General features: G+C 42.9%; 1 protein-coding gene across 2 annotated transcripts in view; it reads left to right on the top strand.

The window, feature by feature from the left end:
• The first annotated feature begins 2,623 nt into the window (after positions 1-2,623).
• The window catches only part of LGR4 (leucine rich repeat containing G protein-coupled receptor 4), a 91,922-nt gene continuing 73,242 nt past the window's right edge, over positions 2,624-21,303 (top strand). The window contains exon 1 of one of the 2 annotated variants that reach the window (XM_082236054.1): positions 2,624-3,476. In XM_082236054.1, the coding sequence (XP_082092180.1) occupies positions 3,292-3,476 (185 nt within the window). In that variant the 5' untranslated portion in view covers positions 2,624-3,291. The remainder of the gene's footprint in view (positions 3,477-21,303) is intronic. The other variant, XM_082236053.1, reaches the window with a different exon arrangement.

Here is a 21,303-nt window from a genome sequence, read left to right as displayed (position 1 = left end):
AGACAGGTTTCAGAACTCACCTTTGTTGCTATTTGGTAGCTGGCTGGTTTGGCATGTCTTGAATCTGCCCAGAATGTTCCAGCCATACCTTCACAAAGTGATGTTACTACCCAAAGTAGTAGGGTTCAGCTACTTCCATTTGGAGAGCCACTGCCTTTCTTGAAATAAAGCTCAAAGGTCTGAAGGTCACCATGGTAGAAAAATAATATTCTTGAGGGTGATGCATTTTGTGAACATCCAATAGCCAAGGCAAAAATATGGATCTAGTCTCTCTGAGTAAAATACTTTCCTGAATCATTCTGCTTCCAGGAATCCAGGTTAGCAATTTCCATATAATTTTTACAATAGTAAACAGGACTACAGTAAGGACTGAGTTAACTCTTTAATAACTACCCAGGTTGAAGCCACATCCAAGTTCCAATGCAAACGATTAGCTGGAGCAGCACACAGCCTTGATAAAACAAATATTTAACATTTGTATAGCCCTTTCAACTGTCCAAAGCATGTCACATGCATTACTAGAGGTAATCCTTACAACAACTGTGTAAGGCAGGAGAGGGGAACTGGATCTGGCTTGCAGGCAAGCTCCTTTTATCCCTTACACCAGGCCAAATTTGACAGGTGGGCTCGGCCGCCCTGCATGCTGCTTGGAGACATTGCTGATCACTTGGTCACTGGCACTTCAAAGCACTGAGCAGGGCTTTTTGCAAGGAGCAAGAGTCTTGCAAAGGGCCTTGCTTGGCTCTTGGTCTGTGGGAAATGAACTTGCAGGATAAATTGGGATCTGTGGCAGACCAAATGAGGTCCATGGGTCAGAGGTTCCCCACCCCTGCTGTAAGTTAAGTCTGTATTATTATCCTCTCTGTTGTAGATAGGGAAATGAGGCCAAGAAAGAAGTCATGGCAGGTTCAACTGAGGACTGCCTGAAGTACCAATAGTCACTATGTTAGTGTTATGATGTACCTAGCGTGGGATTCTCACACTAGAGAGTCCTCCCAGAGGCCCACACTGTTTCTAGAAGTTTCCTCACAACCTTTTTGTTTAAGTAGGGTTTCAGGGTTATTCCAGATGGGGAATCTTGTATCTCGAACAGGTCTTGAAGATCCATTTATTCCTGTGTGGCAAGTTAACTTCTACACATGCTCTCTTTTTCAGTCATAATATTCATTGCCATTTGTTCCTTTGCTATCCACATCAGTGGGTGGAGCTGGGCAGAAAGCATCAGGACTGTGCTCTTCTGTCCTCACCTTGATCACTCCTCTCAAATTCTCCATTAAACTTTGCCAGTTCTGCACACATTTTGTACCTGTGCACACACACTTCCAGGAAGTATGCAAGAGCAAAGGTTACCAGCTTTATCCAGCCAGTTAACCTGTTGCAAAATGGAGGCTTGTGTTTTTTGAGGGGGAGTGGGTGGGCAATATTCATCTTCACTTTGTTTTGTAAGAGGTTTCCTGCAAGACCTTCATCATTAGCACCACCACCATCTTGTTTTAAAAGCCTGGTGTAGGTACTGTGAGTTTGATCTCCCTGGAAATGTCCCACATATATCATGTGGAGATTTTGAGAGAACAGGGTCCCCCCCTTTTTTTTTTTTTTTTGCTGGGCATGTGGCAATATGTGGAAATAGGATTCTTTCCTTTAATACTGGGAGCTGCTGGAAACAAAAGGGCCAGACTGAGCATATGAAAGTCAAGGCGAGCCCACGGAAACATATCCACACACCACAACCTCCCCCCACCCCCAGCACTAATGACCTTCCACATTAGCAGCCACTGCAAGTGTTCAGTGTGCTGCTTTTACTTCCCGGAGTATTTCACAATATGGAAAAGCTGGATTCAACAGAAAAAAATAAATAAAAAGGCAGTGTTGGTGCTGCAGAAAGAAAATAAAACATCGGCGGGGAAACACCTATTCCACAATAAGCTTCCTTCCAGAAGTGTCTGCAAACATTGTTTTATCCTGCGTTGTACTTTTAATCAGATACACAATAGTCCGGAGAAGGCAGCCCATGCAGCACAAGCCCCTTTCCAATGAACCGGACAGCAGCTGCAGCTAACTTGGGCACCCCACTCCTCAGGAGGTGTCTGCCTTTGCAATGGGCAATGCCTGTCTTTATCGGGATTGGGGCCATTCCGACGACTGCAGCTTCCAGGCCCTCCAGCTTGCACTCGGCCACTGGCGCGCCCTTTTAACTCCCCCTGCCTCCTTGATGTACGTGGAGTCGCCGCTCTGCTCACCCGGAGCCTGCAGCCCAGGCCCGGGCGCACGGGCAAACCTCTCCCCCTCGCGCCTCTCACGGCGGAATCCCGGGCGAGCCGGAAGCTTCCGCGAGCAGCCGTGCGTCACGCAATGCGCACGCAACGCACGGCTCTACCGTGGATCGAAGAAACCTAGCCTCCCCCCACCCGCTAGCCGGGGCAGCCCCGCTCTCTTCCCGAAGCCGCCCTCCGTCCCGCCCTCCTTGTCACTCAGCGCCTCTTTCCCCGCCCACCCACTTCTCCGCTTGCCAATGAAAGCCCGCTTTTCCCCCTCCCGGAGGACGTTGCCGAGATTTTTTTTTGGAAACGTGCGTGGAAATATTTGCATATTTATCAGGCCGAGCTTCTCTCTGCACCAATGCGGGCGGGCGGCAGCGTCCTCCTCATTAGCATACACACCTCGTCGTTCTGCATAGCGCAGCAGCAAGCAGCGGCAGGCGCCGGCGCCGGGGTTGGCGAGGAGCGCACGCAGTAGCCGTCCGCATTGTGTGCAACCCTAGAAGGCGAAAGAAGGCAGGCAGGCTGCTGGCCAGGCGAAGCGCAGCGCAGCGGGCGAGCGCTGGAATGGCTGCAAGGTCCACTTCCTAGCAGGGAGGCTGCGCTACACGCGGCGGCGTCGGCGGCGTCAGGAGGGGAGCTCGGCGAGGCTGCCATGGCAGAGCCCAGCGGGGCGCGTCCTTACCTGCTCGCTTGAGAAATGATTGACGACGAGCTGCCGCCTCTCCATGGAGCGGGAAGGAAGGGGAGCCGCTGAAGCGTCGGGGGGATTTTGCTGAGGGGAGGAGAAAGGGGAAAGGAAAGAGGACTCGGCTGCTGCTGAGGCGGAGCGCTGAGGTGGGCAGCCAGGCAGCCAGCCGGCCGGCCGCGTTAGTAAGGACTCGGCTCAGGCGAAGAAGGGCCCGCGGAGAAGGAAGCGAGCGAGCGAGCGACTGACTGGACTTGGCCCTTTCGCCCTCGACGGGGAGACCCCATCTCGGCGGCTCCCCGGGCTGCCCGCGGGCAGGTCTTGGCGCCGAGGGCGGCTCTCGCGATGCGCTGCCTGCCGCTGCTCGGCTTCTTCGCCTGGGGCTTCGCGAGCTTGCCTGGGCCCAGCCGAGGAGCTTCCCCTCCTCCCTGCCCGCTTTCCTGCAGCTGCGATGGGGACGGCGGGGTGGACTGCTCCGGGAAAGGGCTCGCCGCCGTGCCCGAGAGACTCAGCGCCTTCACCCACACCTTGTAAGTCGGGCGGGGAAGGCGAAGGAGGGGGGGGGAGTTGGTGGTTGCGCTTGCCTTCACCTTGCCAAACAGGTTGTGTGCGCTTTCGCAGCCTGGCCTGAGAGGGGGGGGGGGGCGGAGGCGGGAAGGAGCCTCTCTCTTTCCTTTCTTCTTTGCCCCAGGCCTGACTGCGAAGCTTTACCTGCGTGGAGATCGGCCCCGCTGCGGCGAATCGAGAGCTGCTGCGCGTACCCTTCGCCTACCTGGGAAGCGAGTCCCATTGAATTCAACGGGACTTGTTTTCGCGGAAGCGCGCGTGGGGTCGTGCAGATTAGATACGGGTTTCTTCCTTTTTTCCTTTTTCTCTTTTTGCACAGCCCTTTTCCTGTGGGTACTCCTTCAAAGTAAATTAAGTGGGGCATCCTCGCAAGTAAGTGTACTTAGGATGCCAGTGCTTAAATTGTAATCCGGATTCCGGTGTCCACTTAACTTGGTGTCAGGCAGCCTCCCTGAACACCTCGAGACTTAAAATCGGGGTGTCGTTTTCAGGATGGCTAAAGGGCTATTAAAAAAAGGTCGAACTTTTCCTACCACATCCGTGGGTATTCAGGTGGGAACGTTTCTGAGTGCTAGAGGGAAACGGTTGGTAGTTCACTAATTTTGCATTCATGAACATAGGCTACAAGGATGTCGTAACACACACCTACCCTAACTCAAATGTGTGTGTATGTGTGGTGTCAATCCTAGGCATCCTCTCTTATTGAACTTCCAAGTAAACATAGATATGACTGGGCTGTAAATTCCAAGCCCTGTTTTACAAACCAGGAGGGAAGTTTTAATTGAATTGAGCCTAGCTACTGATTTGCCACGCCCCCCCTTTTTTGGGGCTGCGTACACAATACTGACTTAAAGCGCAGGTGGGTCATTTTTTCTCTCAATTCAAATGGAATCTGTCGCTTGGGGGGGGGAACGCATCAATACACAGTATTTCATAAAGAACCATAAGACTGATACTGGATAGATACGGGTCATGGAGAACGAGTCGGGTGGGAGCACACTGTGGATGCAGAATGAGCAGGAGTGTAACCACAGCCTTAGCCGCATTCTCCAATTCTCATCCTTTTAGTTTTTCTAGCAGAACATAGGAAGTAGCCTTGTACAGACTCTGACCATTGGTCCATTGAGTTTAGTATTCTCTACACTGACAGGCAGCAGCTCTCTGGGATTTCAGACAATTCTCTCAGCCTTACCTGGAGACACCAGGGATTTGACCTGGGGCCTTCATGCAAAGCAGATGCTCTACCACTGTGCTGTGGCTCTTGTGGAAAAGAGGGATGGCCCTTGCAGCAGTCCTTGTTGATCTTCTGGTTAAGATCTATGTCCTGAATAAAAATAAAAAGGGGGGGGGACAATAGCTCCTAGCTGCTAACTTTCTCACCCACATATCTCTTGGAGAAAGGAAATACCAAGAGATTTATGGAGAGGTAAAAGTAGAGCTTAAGCACCTGTTGGTGTCTGTGTTGCATGAACAAAAGCAGTCTGCTAAATTTACAGGTATGCTCCCAAGCAGACCTGGTTTGGTTAAGGCAGAGCCAACATACAGATATTTTGGTGCTGCAATATTCAGGCATGTTGACTAATGACACCTGCCTTTCTTTATAAATCAGTTGATCCTGACATGTTACTGGGGCTTGGATTTGAAAACAGATGCAGTAAAACTGAGATTCCAGTGCAAATAATCCCAGCCTTTCTATCTAACAATGCCATTATAAGAAAAACTAAATACCTCAGAAAACAATGCTAGGTGTGTACTGCATCTAGGATTTCAAGGGTGTGGTGTTCTAAGGTGTGTGTGTGTGGTTAATCACACCTGGCGCTGTGTATGCAGACTTGTCTTAAAAGCTCTGAGGAATTTCCTAAAATTTTTATGCTTTTGGTCCTAAAGCTTGCTTGAGCATTCAAGTATCCAGTGCTTTAAATGAAATTATAAGATATTCAGGGACCACTGAAGCAAAGTCCTGTTTGGTTTCAAAGGTAGTTGGAGGCTATATGCTGAATTTGTCAGCTGAGAAGATTTGAGGCAGACAAGAAGAATCAATAATTAATTTTGAAATGGATTATGTAGCAGAGTTGCATTGTTTAAAGGCCAAGAGAAGGTGGTGGGGATTAACATTAAAAATAGCTGTGTATATGAAACCAAAGAGGATTAGGTAGGAGTGCATAAAATAAGGATTATGAATATGAGAACAGGTTTGGAGTAAGATGAGGTAGCTAGCGCAGGGCTGTGTCATTTTTTTAAAAATCAGGAGTACTGTGTACTTTAAACATGGAGAGAGGGTACAGGTACTTGTGCAGATACTCTCCTTTTTTCATTATAATTATTACGGTTTTTCACTTAGTCACTGACTGTTATTTCCACAAAATAGTACAGATTGCTCTTCAGATAGGAAATGTAGGCAGGGATGCTTCAAGCATAAACGCTTTTTCAACTGGATATTGGTGAAATATTAAAGGATACGTATATGCTTGCTTAGTTTGGCTTGTGCATTTGAGATGTTATGAGAGAGCTTGGATCTGCAATCCTATATACTAAGGCAAAACTCATTCTGTGAGTGCCAGGTGATTTGGGTTATGCAGACCCAACAGTGCTACCCATAGGGGAACCCCCAGGTTTGCAAAAATGTACACAAAAAGTTGGGGGAGGGAAAAACCCTAAAAGGGTGTTGGGATGGCAGAGCAGCTCAGTGGGGACTGAGCATTCTCAGTTACTATGGAATATTTTTTGTCTATTGAATAAAAACAGAAAACTTGGACAGGAGGACAAAGTCCCGAGAATGGACATGTCTGGGTGGGTGGCATGCTGCAGAGGAGCACTCCACACTGTTGCATTTTGTTGTAGGTGCTGCTTGTGCAGTTTGACACTAAAGTACTTGCAGCATGCAAGGGTCTCACAATTTGATGGTTTCAGAGTGATAGTATCTTGAAATGTCTGGCTTAGAAAGTTGCAGTGCTAAGCAAGGCTTCCCACAAATCTCATAATAGGGCATGTTGGGTGTGCCTCACCTTTCCACGAGGGGTTAACAGTGAAAAGCTATAATGAACGCTTGCTTTGAGCTGCAGTTAGGTCTCATATTACTGAAATTTCACTGCTTTCCCCCCAAAGAATATTGTGGTATACATTTAGATGTTGTCTGCACCAAGCAGGCAGCATAAACGTCGCTGCCCCAGGGGAATTTTAAAATACTAATTTTCTTAGCAGTATATCCTTATCAGTTTCTGGATTAATTTCTGTTCTAGCCCACTGCCACAGATTATTACTATTACAGTGGTATCTCGGGTTACATACGCTTCAGGTTACAGACACTTCAAGTTACAGACTCCGCTAACCCAGAAATAGTACCTCGGGTTAAGAACTTTGCTTCAGGATGAGAACAAAAATTGTGTTCCGACGGCGCGGCAGCAGCAGGAGGCCCCATTAGCTAAAGTGGTGCTTCAGGTTAAGAACAGACCCCTGGATCGAATTAAGTACTTAACCCGAGGTACCACTGTATAACCCTTTTGCAGTGTTAGAACTTTGACATTCACTTTTAGAAGTTTCACTAGGCCAGGTGTGATGCAACAGACTACATCCAAACCATGATTTGGAGATTCATGAGTGTGTCACAACTTTGTGTTGTTTACTCTCCTACTTTATTTTGTGAACTCCAGTTCCTCCTTGACACCCTCCTATTTAATCCCCTTTCCCCCACCAGCATAATGTTTGCCAAACTAACTATAGGTAGTACAAACTATAGCTATGAAAAACCAAGAAGTGGAGAAGGCGATCCTTAGGAGAGAGTGTGTGATCCTGCAGAACATGCCAGAGCCTTTAAAATATGGGTTGGAGGGGAAGGTTGCATTGTGTTTATGACATCTGAACTGGGCCAAACATTTATGTTGTGTTCAGAATGTATGCTGGACTTTGAACAAATATGGACACATGTTGTTTTCTTTTTCTCTCTAGTTATAGGAATAACTTAAATGGCTGCAAGGGGAAATGATGGAAAGTGAATTGCATGTTAAGGTTATTCTGAGCAAGTTGAGGAATTGAAAACCATTACATATTTAAATTAGCCTTGGAAATAAGGTCACAAAATTGCTACCAGCAACAATTTTACCAGGCCATCTGCCCACACACATACGTTAATCATTTGTAGCATATCAGTGACCTAGAATAACAACTCTGATACTGCAATTGCTTATCTCCCAATTTACAAAAGGCTCCCTGCCTTGAGGTGTTCCTTACTGGCCACAAATAACCAGGAAAATGGCTGTTTATAAACTGAATTATCTTAATATCTTATTGTAAATGAAGTTATTTTGTGATAATATAAATTAATATTTGAAAATAAGTATAAAGAAGGGAAGCATAATAGTTAAGATGGATACAAGTCTTACAGGCTGGCTGGCACTGGTGTGGTAGGAAAAAGAACAGTTTAATGGGACATGAAGATGCATGACTGGCAGTTATAGCAGTTACTAAAAATACTGTATGTAGTATGCAGGAAACCTGGTTTCATTACCCAGAGTTTGTTGAGATTATGACATTGCATTGTTGCAAGATAGGTGATGTCCAGCACATTGACTATGCTAACACAGTCAATTGTGTCTTTTGCCACAATTTCGCTAGCTTATACTAATGAGCATGCTTGTTTTCTCTTGCTCTTGAGGGTAGGACTCGAGGCAAAGGCTTCAAGTTACAAGAAAGGAGATTCCAGCTAAACATTCAAAAAAACTTTGATAGTCAGAGCTGTTTGGCAGTCGAACAGACTCCCACGAGATGTGGTGGACTCTCCTTCTTTGGAGGTTTTTAAGCAGAGGTTGGATAGCCATCTGTCATGGATGCTGTAGCTGAGATTTCTGCATCGCAAGGGGTTGGACTAGATGAGCCTTGGATCCCTTCCAACTCTTAGATTCTATGATTCTATTATAACTCAGTTGAATTGATCATAACTATTACCTAAGGCAAGGAAAGCTTTTCTTACAGTATTTGTTTATTTTCTCCATGCTTTGCCTTGACCATGTTTTCCTTTTTATTCAGGTGAAAGGCCAGAGTAATGGCTTAAAATATCACGGTTCTTTGATGCTCAGTTGATATAAAAAGGAGGTTGCCAACAATCTGATGTGCTTCACTGCAGGCACTTAGTGTTTATTGGTGTGTATTCACTATGCCATTGCTTGAAGTCCACCTAAAGAGAGACAAATACAGTGGTGCCTCGCAAGACGAAAAGAATTCGTTCCGCGAGTCTTTTCGTCTTGCGAAGCACGGTCCGTCGCAACTGCGCCTCTTCAAGCGGCTTTAAAAAAAAGCGCAAGACGTTTTCATCTTACGAAGCAAGCCCATAGGGAAATTCATCTAGCGGAGCAACACAAAACCGAAAAACCCTTTCGTCTAGCAAGTTTTTCGTCTTGCGAGGCATTTTTCTTGCGGGGCACCACTGTACATACATAGGAGACACCATAGCGAGAGAGCATCACCCAACAAGAGTTTTAGAGCCTTAATGGAATTGATCCAATTCAGGATGATTGACTGACCTAGCATCTAGATACATTAGTTACCCTTTGAATAATAATAAAAAAACAACAGGCGTGAATAGCCTCATCTGGAAGCAAGGAATAAAATAATCCAGTTCTAGTAGACATTTTTCCTTGATAAGCATTATAGTAGGCTGCAGTTCTTTAACATTGTTCTTGCTTTCTTTAGTTTTTAGGATTCCTGTCAAACAAGATGTCCTGTGTGGTGCTTCTAGTGCAGCTGTACAGGGCCTGGCCATGTTTATTTACATTGGTTTATATTTTCTCTCTCCTCATCCTATGTATAGTAAAACCACAATTGCTGTGTTCCACTTGGTTTGCTTCTTTCATACCAGTTGTCTTCATTTAGCTTCCCTCACTCTAGCCTCCATAATTTTCTTTCCGAAAATTGTACAAGAGGTTTATCTTTCAGAACATGGAAATCCAGAGTGCTATGCTCAGTTAAAATAGGTTAAATGGCAATTAGAAATGTTGGCTACTGCTTAATAGAAAATAAGTGAAGTCTTCACGCTTGGTTTCTAATAATAGAAGAGACACTAACTTTGGGCAAAAGTTCACCTGAAATTAATTAGGCTTCCATTTAAACATTATCTGAAATACAGTGGAAAAATTCTTCCACCAATGAGACCTGTTTGTACAAGTTTTGTGTGTATTTGTTCTAGAGGGAATCTTAGTGGAGTATCTTCTTTGTGGAATGTCTTTCATCAAGCATTTTTGTAGATGCCCACTTAAATGAAAAGGAGTGTGCAAAAGAGAATGACATCTGTTTCATGATGTTGCACAAGAACAGAATTAAAAAGCCTTCTAGGTACAGTGCAATATTTTTTCAATAAGGGAAGACTGGAGACTGAAACTGCCTCGCTCTAGTCTTGGTTTGTGAAAAGGGTGCCATTACAGCCTTTATTTTCAGTAGTTAAGCTTTAGAAAAGACTCATTAGCTGCACTTTTTAATATGACCATAAATGTTTATATTGATTCTGAGGTTTGTTTATGTTTGAAAGGTGTTTTTCAGTAACATGCAAGGCACTCTATCTTTAATAAATATTCAGTGTATTTCCAACATAGAATAAAGTTGGAGGGGTCCTGAGGATCATCTAGTCCAACCCCCTGCAATGCAAGAATATGCAGCTGTCCCATATGGGGATCAAACCTGTGACCATGGTGTTATCAGCAGCATGCTTTAACCAACTGCTTTAGTTCATGTGGGTCTCGGATCTTTTTTTAACAAAACGGTAAGAATTTTCAAGTGATTTGCAGTTGAGGAAAACCTGTGGGTGTGGTTTGACGATTGCAGATCAGTGAGCAAATGAAATGAACAAACGGAACCCTTAATTTAGAATGGATTTGACACTTAGTTTTGCTTTCTTTGGGAGCTCCTTTTTGCAGGAAAGTTCTCTTTTTGTTTGCTATGCGGAGGGTGTACTGAGACTGGTTTGCAATGTGGAGTGGTCATGCATGAAAGTAAATCATTACATCTAGCATTCATCAGTCTTCTAGGAAGTACCTGTTGTAAAATAATCAGGTTTAGCATATCTAACTTGGGGCTTCATGACTGTTTTGTATAATAGAATAGGGATCCTTTCAGAAGAATAAAAGTGTGTGCTGACAAAGTTAGGAGAGGGCATTGGTCTGTACTTCAGAGATTGTGGTTGATGGCTTTAGTTTTCAGGGGGAAAGCCCATGAAAGATGTTTGACAAGTTCACTAGTCCAATGACAGTCTGCCAGTGTTTTGTGCTCCTTTCCCAACTTGGTCACCGCTGTGGCATTTGCTGCAAGAAAACTCTTGTTGCAGATATTCAACAATATTCTTGTTAGTTTCTCTGTAGCTAAATAGAACTCTGTAAAACCATGCCACTTCTACATTGTTACAGGGGATTAGATAAATGTTTTCCTAAGAGAGTTGATCAGATATATTCATGGCAGCCTTCCCCAACTTGTTGCCCTTCAGATGTTGTGGGACTCAGTTAACTGCATCCTGCATGGCTAACATCAGAGTCCAAAACATTTGGAGGATACTTGGTTGGGGTGAATTGATTTGTGGTATAAGTAAGTCTTGCTATAGTGTAGGGAGGGGTAGCGTGTGGGCCTCCAGGTTTTGTTGGACTACAACTCACATCATCCTTGACCATTTACCATGCTGGCTGGGGCTGGTGGGAGTTAGTCCGACAGCAACAACATCTGGAGAGTCAGTTTAGTCACCACACTTCTGTTATAGTGAGGCACTGTCTTGGTCTTTTAAGGATGGCTTTACTACCTTTTTGTTTTTGTTTTGGAAAGACTTTAGTATCTGAAGTGGCAGAATGATAGATATATTCTGCTTCCTTGCCTCCCATTATGCCCAATGCTGAGCCAAACAGGTGAGGATTAATTATTCCTTAGTCTGTTCATCCAGGCAATAAAGTGCACTTCAGTCACCTTACTTTTGCTGGGTTGCCTGTGAATTCCTATTCAAAAGTAAGAAAATTATGTCTAGTCTGGATATGAGGGTGTCAACATTTCACTACAGGAAAAAGAGCCTTGTGTGCAGTGGTAAACATGTGGTTGCGACCTGGAGAAAAAGTGCTTGCATGGAAAAGAATGGAAAAACATATCCCCAGTACATCTTTTAAATGGCAAAAGTTCCTGAAATGTTGGGTTTGGTGTAAGAAGTGGAGGGGTGAGGTGAGGTCCAAGTGGTTTTTAGTCAGTATATGCGTAGGTGAAATGGAGATTCTTACATTTTTTAATGCTTACATGTACATAAAGAAGAGGTAGTTTATTCGGTGATAAGCCATTTTAGCATATAAGCATCATATGTGCCTAGTTCTGTCTTTGTTGTTTAGTCGTTTAGTCGTGTCCGACTCTTCGTGACCCCATGTACCAGAGCACGCCAGGCACGCCAGTTCTGTCTTTAGGTTATATTATATAGTTCAGCTAAAACATTTCAGTTCCTTTCATTCATGCATGCAGATGAAACTGGTTACTGATCAAGGAAGTGTTTCTGATTGGTTGTCTTGGCATTTTGCATTTGAACATAGTTTGGTTTGTCATGTTGTTGGAGGTATGAATTGCACACTAGTTTGCATTAATTCAGTGACATGTACAGTGTGACTTGACAAAAGTTAATGTGAAAGTAGTTGGCAAAAGTCCGTGAAGTCCAGACTGATTAAAAGTAGGTGCTATCTTGTGAACTATGCAAGCACTAGAGATGTTTCATTAAGCAGCTATGTGAATTTAGTAATGAATAAAGGCCAGAGGTTAATGACCCATGACATGGCTTGTTTACTAATGTTGTTCTCGTTATGAAAATGTGTGAAACTGCCTGTTAGGAGAGCCTGATGCAGCTCTTGTTGGGTCATTGACCACACTTCTGAATCATCCTTATGTGGCTTAAGTTACGGTTCATTAAGTATATTAACATCTGACTGGAATAATTAAAACATACTGAGATGGCCTGTGGTGTACATGGTAAATCAGCTGATGTGAGGTTTCATATGTGCTTGGATCCTACAACAAATATTAATTTATGTGGAAGTTGCATATAACTCAACACTTTTGAACATCAGGCCTTCTGTGATGGTATGTACAGTTTGGTTATAGTATTTAGACAGTTATGCGATCTCATCTGACAATTGGCTCACATTCAGCTCTCGCTGTGTTGATGCATGCACACTTAGACAGATCCTTTTGACGATAAGCTTTCCCTCTACTTTTAGTTGCCTTTGAAATAATGATATTTTAAAAACCTGAGGAAAATAATAGGAAAGATGCATGGTATTCCAGAATTCAAAACCACTTCTTATTTAGAACAACAACAAAACCCCATATTTTAAAAAGAACATAGCTTTAAATTGTTATGGTGTCATGGTAACATTGCAATATATAGTACAGACTACAGATGCATATCTGTGAGGCACATAACTTTGCTTTGACATATGTTTAAGGAAACAAAAAGAAAGGATCTGTTTTTGAACAGGTGATAGTGTCAGCATATTTCTCCCATTGATCTGAGCAAGGCATCTATGAAAGATGAACTTGTGTTTTTATTTTAATTTTTAAAAAAGTTGATCCCTTTTTGGAAATCTCCATTTGGTGTCTGTGTTTGTCTGCTGTGGATTATAGATCAATACCAGTTTGTTTTTAGTTGTGTCACAGTTGGCATGTCTTTGGTTATTCTGCATTCTGGTACTTAAGCAAACTCAAGTTACTCATGAACATTAATGGGCTACCGCGGAGCAATATTGTTTAATACATTTCAGCAGCTGAAATTCTAGCTGAACTGTTAAACATGACACCTAAAATGTTGTGGGCATTTTTTGATTTATAGACATGGTTGCATTTGGAAGTGAAAACACTTTAAGCTTGTTAAGCACATCAGAGTATTTTTTATGTTGAGTCTGTGTAGATTTGTGCAAGGAATTATATATGCCACTTTAAAAATTGATTTTTGAGGTTGCGGACTTGACGTTAATGGCAAATTGATTTTACTTAACTCAGTGAAATTATGCACACTGGTTGCATGGTAACCCAAATATCCTTGTATGTATAATTATAAATCTGGAAATTAACTATTTTGAAATGTGCTAAAATAAGTATTTGGCTGAACTTCTCTGATTTCACAGAGGGACAGGGCAAGCAGAAAGGCCACTGGCTGAGCTGCTCCATTGTGGCTTGTATAAAAGATCTTCCATATCTTTCTTCAGGCTAATACATCAACATGGCATCTTTTAAATTATGATTCAGTATTGGGAATGAATGGTTTTTGGAAGGAATACTTGGACAAAGACTCCCAAGATGGATACGCACCCAGGAATGAGGGGAATGAATTAAAAAGGAGTCTTGAGAATGGGCAAAGGACTGGAGAAGTGGATGGATGGAGTGGTGATATATACATTATTTAGGAGCTAAGTAAGAGGATAAGAGTTGGCATTGGGGTGAGATAATTAGCCTAAACGATGGCCATAGGCCTCTACTCTTGCTGTAGCATATTATTATTTGAATGATGCAATTTCTACAACTGTTTTGAGGAGCTCAGTATTTAATGCTCTGTACATTTTATCAGTAATGCTGATCTGCAGTTTGGATTTAAAGACAATGGATGAGTTGAAGTTTTTCAATTACTTCTGAAATGGTTTGTTTTAAAGGACTACAGTTGACTTAGGGGTTGGGGTTTTTTGTTGCATTCTGTGTCTAGAGAAAGATTTCATAGTGTGAAAACTTATGGTCTTGTGTCTCCATGGGGGCTACAGAAAGGAAGCCAAGCAATATTCTTATTGGGGAATTAATTTATATTGCCTTTCCATTAACACACACAAAGGGGCTAAGTAGGTATTGCACAAAAGAAAGTGGAAAGTGCAATACCTCCTCCTTGCTAACATGCTTCCTTCTTGCTAATGCAACAAAATGGCATTGCTACCATAAACCCTTAACAAAATATTTGAGCTGTCAAGATCCTTGTTGTTTCTTGTATAGGTTTTGTTTTGTTGTTTAACAAACTCATGAAGTAGGCCAAAACACGAGCATCAAAGAGCCAGAATTTTAACAGGTATAAATGGTATTTAATTATGTTTAGGATATATGTATACTTATTAAAGTTTAGCAATGTAAACATATGGTATAGGATCTGAAATGTATGCATGTACCTTGCTGATATACCGGTATATTTAAGTGCATATAAACCTGGAACTCTGAAGGCCAGATGTTTGGTGCCAGAGTGAGATTTCTGTAGTTCACATCCTGCATTAATTGTAGAAAACGGGTCCACATGTTGAAAGACACCACCTCCCTGTCCCCCCCCCCAGGAGGTCTACATGTTAAGGTGTGGATGCTTTGAGCTGGGGAAGCCTGCAACAGCCCTGTATGGGAGCTGGAACCATGCACAATTGGGATCCCAATTGTGAAGCTTCTGTGTATATGCTTACCTGGCTTAGACATCCACACTCAATGCATGCATGTAAAAAGGTGACTGAGAGCCATGCAATCATGGAGGTGGACCATGTGCATGGGTTCCCTTCACATGATTTAATGAATAAGGTGAACCTATGGGAAAGAAAGATGTATAAAGAGCCAGTGTGGTGCATTGGCTCCTATGTTAGGTTTCTTTGTGAGATACCAGATTCAAATCTCCCTTCATTCAGCTGTGAAACTCACTGTATGGTGGATGGAAAGTCTTCCATTTTATCCATGCGTGTGAGGGACTAAGACAACTTACTAAGCTCCTTGGTAGAAGAGTATATGACAACGTAATAAATACAACTTTTGTTCAAGGCAGAACAGCTCTTAACTTTGCCTTTTGCATTTGGAAGCATGAGCATGAGCACGCGCGCGCACACACACAAATAAAATGATATTGAATAAAAATAAAGACAGCAAATACAGCAGGTGATAGAAACCTGCAATGTATTTGCATGTGGTTCCTTTTAGAAAATGCTGTGAAAAGATTGCATGTTCATATAGTTAATATGTTCTCCATTATAACCAGAACGTACTCAGTGGGAGTTGGAATGGCACAGTACAGTTCTGGGCATTTGAGACTTGTGTTCTTTGAATTATTTTCAAATTCCTATGACCTCTATGGAGAATCTTGCCTGTTGAGATCATAATCTCATGCTTGGGTATTATGACGTGAAGTGAGGACACTATTCTAACTGAAGAATGCAGCAGCTGGCAACTTGGATGTGTTTCCTATCTCCCTTTGTTTGGTCTCACTCCTGTTGGTGTTAACAAGTTTGATTTATTTTTTTATTAAGCTTGTGCTAATGTTGACTAAACTGTTAATATTTTACAGAACTAGCATTATGAGAGAGTTATGTTTGTACTAATCTGCTGATGTAACAGTGTTGAACATTGGTTCTAGATTCAGGCAGGTAGCTGTGTTGGTCTGACACAGTCGAAATAATAATAATAAATGTCCAGTAGCACCTTAGAGACCAACTAAGTTTGTTCTGGGTATAAGCTTTCGTGTTCATGCACACTTCTTCAGATACACTGAAACAGAAGTCACCAGACCCTTATACATAGTGGGAGGGTGCAGTGGCGTAGCGTGGGGGGTGCAGGGGGGGCGGCCACACCGGGCGCAACATCTGGGGGTTAGGGTTAGGGGGCGCAAATCCATGGGTTAGGGGGCGCAAATTACTTGCCTTGCCCCGGGTGCTGACAACCCACGCTACGCCACTGGGAGGGTGCGGTGGGGTTTTTCTCAGAAGGGTAGTAGGAGATGGGTGATTGACTCAATGGGTATGGTAAACCTGTGACTGTTAACGACTGCAATTAGTCCTACAGGAAAAAGCAAGGGATAGTATGCAGATGACCAAACACAGGATTAGCATGCGTAGTGAGACAAGTACCCAGTATCTCTATTAAAACCAGGTCTCTCCATACTTTTCAGTTTAGTAATAAGTTGTAATTCAGCAATGTTCAGTGTTGCCCTGCTCCTGCCAACCTAGCAGTTCGAAAGCACGTCAAAGTGCAAGTAGATAAATTGTTTTACTTTTTACAGTTCATAGGCCTGTTTTTTGAGCAGAAACCAGAAGATAAACTTGGGTCAACTCAAGATTCTTTTTGAATGGTATCTGACACAGAACTAATGCGTGAACATTGCTCAATATACTGTACCTTTTAAAATTCTAGCTTTGCATCTGTTGCATCTGTCCACTTTTTGTTGAAAGCTTTCCTTTGACTTTAATGACAAATTAAGTTCCATCAACTAAAGACAATGAATACTAATAACTGAAAGAATAAAATGGGTGAAGGGGTTAAATTATTAACTATAATGTTACTAGCAGAAGACCTTCTTATAGACCTAATATTTTACAAGTTCAACTATAAAATATGAATTACTGCCCCTGAAATTAATCTGGTGGTGGAGGAGGATCTAAACTAGCAGTGACAAAGTAGGAATTGTCATCTCTGTGTTTGACAGTGGTGGAGAAGGCAAGGGAGTGAACTGAAAATAAAACAGCCAGCCTCACAGTGGCTTTGGACAGACCTATGAAGGAGCTGCTCTGGATAAAATGTCAACCTGTCTCAAAAAGGATGTGTTAGAGCTGTGAAAGGCAGATTAAAATGGTGAAGGTGCTGTTGCTCCTTCCTTATAAAAAGCTAAAGGATCTAGGCTCTTTTTGTTAGGGGAAAAAAAGATGAGTCCAGGGGTTTAGAAAATGTGGAGTGAGCTGCCTCTCCCAGTGAGTTGTAACTTGAGGTCACTCAGTGAAACTGATTGGCAGTAGACTGAGGGCCATCAAAGCACTTCACACAACACACAACTCAGGTATTAAATTAGATGCTGAGGTATGAGATTGCTGCTCACATTAGGTGATTTTAAAGAACATTAGGACAAATTCATGGAGGATAGCTCTAACAGCTGTGAGAGTAAATAGAGAGAGCCTCCCTATTAAGAGGCAGTGAACTTCAGATTTTCAGTGAGCAGCAGTGGGGAGTAGAAAATAGTGGAAGATGGTTGGTGGCACTCATGCCCAGCTTGTGGAGAGGCATATTGTTGGGCCCCTGTTGGAAATAAGCTGCTGGACCCTTCCATTCTTAATCAGATGAATAAATATATGTTAATGTGAGTGTGAGAATTCTCTTCTGATCAGATTCCATGTCCTTTATTGGAGAAGAGTGCTTATGAGAAGGGATTGAAGCACTTAGTAAAAATCAGGAAATCTGATGGAGTTCATTCAGATGTGGTGGCAGTAAGGAAATAGGCAAATATTCATTCACTCTCACTGTAAAAACGTAAAATGGTCTTTGTGGTTATTTGAACATTTGTTAGGGATACATCATTTCAGTGTTTCTGTTATCTGCATGTTTGGGTTATTTTTCTCTTGTGAGTCATGATAACGGTCCTCTTATTGTTTTAATGTTGCACATGCATTTATTTGTGATACTGTATTCAGTGTTGCCCTTGTAACCACTGAACATGCAGTTTACCTGCCATTGAAACAACAAAATGTATAAACATAGGTTAGGAATTGGAAGGACAGGGAACCTAATTCCATGAGCCTGAAAGTGCATTAACTTGGTTTGTGTTCAACTACTCACTCCCCCATTGTCAAGGCAAACCAATATTGAAACAGCGGAGTTTCAAGAGCCATTTTGTGATATTTCATCGGAATTCAAAGAAAACAAAAATGTTGAGATGGCAGAAGTCCCCCTTTAAAGCAGCACTTGGAATCCCAGCAATATGTTTAAAACAAATTTTAAAGCCTGACCCTCCTCTTAGTTAAAGGCTATCTATTCATGCACTAAAATCTAAACTCCAGACATATTACTGTTAGCAATCTTTTAAGACCTGGCATTTTGCACTTTTCAGCTAGAGTTTGTCATATTTTGTGTTATAAAAATTCCTTAGTGTCTGCACCACTAATGTGTGTGTTTGTGTGCCAAATAAAGTTTCTCCTCAGGAGACCATAACAAGATTCTTCTCTCTCTCTCTCTCTCTCTCTCTCTCTCTCTCGTGTGTGTGTGTCATATATATATATATATATATATTTGCTTTCGTAGATTTTCACGGGTACAGGAATGCAGGTTTTGGTGTCTTCGGGTGTCTTCCCGTGTAAGAGTCGGGGTGTCTGTGCGACGTTTCGACGAGGTCTCACTCGTCATCTTCAGGCTGGTGCTTTCGGCTTCTTGTTACTGGAACAGAGCAGAATCTGGTGTTTGAGTTCCTATAAATACTGTTGAGGGGTGTGGTGTATAGCCTCCAACGTTCTGGGCAGAGAGGAAGTTCCTAGATTAGTGTGCCTTTTCTTCTTTTGTTCCTTAATTACTTGAGGGATATCTTGAGTGATTTCATGAGTGATATTCTGAATACCACTGGGTGGGTCATTAAGTGTAGATTAGTTGCTAAAGCTTTTGTGTCTTGACCTCTTGAGCTTGTGAAGAGTTTTTCTGAGAAGATGGCTGTGCTGCATTTAGTTGTGCTCTGGCTTGGCTTCGTGTATAGGGGCGAGCTGTGGTTTTGTGCCTTGTGCCAGCCAGATCTGTGTAGGGATTGCAGGGGGGTGTAGCATCCGGAGGTGCCACTATAGTTTGGCTACTGGATGGAGTCTGTAATATGTCTGTGGAGAGGGTCTGGGTTTGGGTCTGGTGTGGTTGATTGGTGACGGTGTTCTGTGTGCCTCTGGTTCTGGTGTCGGTTTTTGTACAACCCCCCCAAATACATCCTGGACCTGACCAACCACTGCCTAACCAACACGTACTTCATCCACAATGGACAAAGATACAAACAGATAGAAGGAGCACCTATGGGATCACCCCTCTCACCGGTCATCGCAAATTTGTACATGGAACACTTTGAAACCAATGCTTTAGACAAGTCAGAACACAAACCCAAACTTTGGCTCAGATATGTTGACGACACCTTTGTAATTTGGCCACACGGGAAAGAAAAACTAGATAGCTTCCTCACACATCTCAACAGCCTACACCCCAAAATACAATTCACTATGGAAATAGAAGACAACAACCAACTCCCCTTTCTTGACGTCCTAATCTACAAAAAACCTGATGGCTCCCTAGGACACACTATCTACCGGAAAAAAACACACACCAACCGCTACTTACATGCACAATCACACCACCACCCTGCACAAATAAACTCCGTAGCCAAGACTCTCATCTCCAGAACCAAACGCCTGGCTGACAAAGACCACTTGACAACTGAGTTACAGAATCTCTCAAATGTGTTAATCGCCAATGGATACCAGAAAAACAGGGTTACGAAGCTAATCCAAAAAGAAACACCCCCCAAAAACCAAGACACAGAAGAAAACAATGGCATGGCCCTCCTTCCTTATATCAAGGGCACTACAGACAAAATCAGCAAAATCCTCCATAAACACAATATCAAAACAGCCTTCTGCACCAACCAAAAAATAGCCAATATCCTCAGAAACCCAAAAGACAAAATCCAGCTGGAAAACCAAGGGGTCTATGAAATACCCTGCAAAGTCTGCCCAGCCACGTACATTGGACAAACAAACAGACGAATAAATGCACGTATCGCAGAACACAAGAATGCCGTCAAAAAAGAAGAAAAAACTTCCTCTCTTTTCCAACACATGAAAGAAACAGGACACGAAATTAATTTTGCAGATTCCAAATTGCTCTTTAACATGGAACATCACCACAAGAGAATAATCATGGAAGCCATCGAGATAGAGAAACACCCTCACAACATGAACAAGCGTGACGACACGTCCCGCCTGCCAGACATCTGGAAATTAGCCCTCCCCACAAAAACCGACACCAGAACCAGAGGCACACAGAACACCGTCACCAATCAACCACACCAGACCCAAACCCAGACCCTCTCCACAGACATATTACAGACTCCATCCAGTAGCCAAACTATAGTGGCACCTCCGGATGCTACACCCCCCTGCAATCCCTACACAGATCTGGCTGGCACAAGGCACAAAACCACAGCTCGCCCCTATACACGAAGCCAAGCCAGAGCACAACTAAATGCAGCACAGCCATCTTCTCAGAAAAACTCTTCACAAGCTCAAGAGGTCAAGACACAAAAGCTTTAGCAACTAATCTACACTTAATGACCCACCCAGTGGTATTCAGAATATCACTCATGAAATCACTCAAGATATCCCTCAAGTAATTAAGGAACAAAAGAAGAAAAGGCACACTAATCTAGGAACTTCCTCTCTGCCCAGAACGTTGGAGGCTATACACCACACCCCTCAACAGTATTTATAGGAACTCAAACACCAGATTCTGCTCTGTTCCAGTAACAAGAAGCCGAAAGCACCAGCCTGAAGATGACGAGTGAGACCTCGTCGAAACGTCGCACAGACACCCCGACTCTTACACGGGAAGACACCCGAAGACACCAAAACCTGCATATATATATATATATATATATATATATATATATATATATATATATATATATAAACTTGCAGTGCATGTTCCTCTTGCTTTCAGCTTTGAGGTGAGCAGGCATTCTGATTATTTTCCGTTTCCTGTGACTGTGTGCCATTCTTCTTCTCAGCACTGCACTTAATATAAGATGCAGTGTACTTGGAATAGCTCTACACTCACTCTGATGATGATTTTCAAGAGCTAAAATGTAACAGTATTCCAGTTGCAAATACGTACACAAAAATAGTGTGTGCCAGTTTCAGAAATGTAGGCTTCTTTCCCCCTTTTAAATACAAGAAAACAGGCATGTAATGCCTCATTGAAAGATGCCAGTGGGGGGTGCTTTGTGTAGGTCTTAATTAAGGGCTTTGAAAGTTCCAACAAAAGGAAAAAGAAAATGCTGCAGGTTATTGT

This window comes from Podarcis vaucheri (genome assembly GCF_965113315.1).
Source record: "Podarcis vaucheri genome assembly, chromosome: 1".
Lineage (NCBI taxonomy): Eukaryota > Metazoa > Chordata > Lepidosauria > Squamata > Lacertidae > Podarcis > Podarcis vaucheri.
This window is presented reverse-complemented; position numbering and strand designations above follow the sequence as displayed.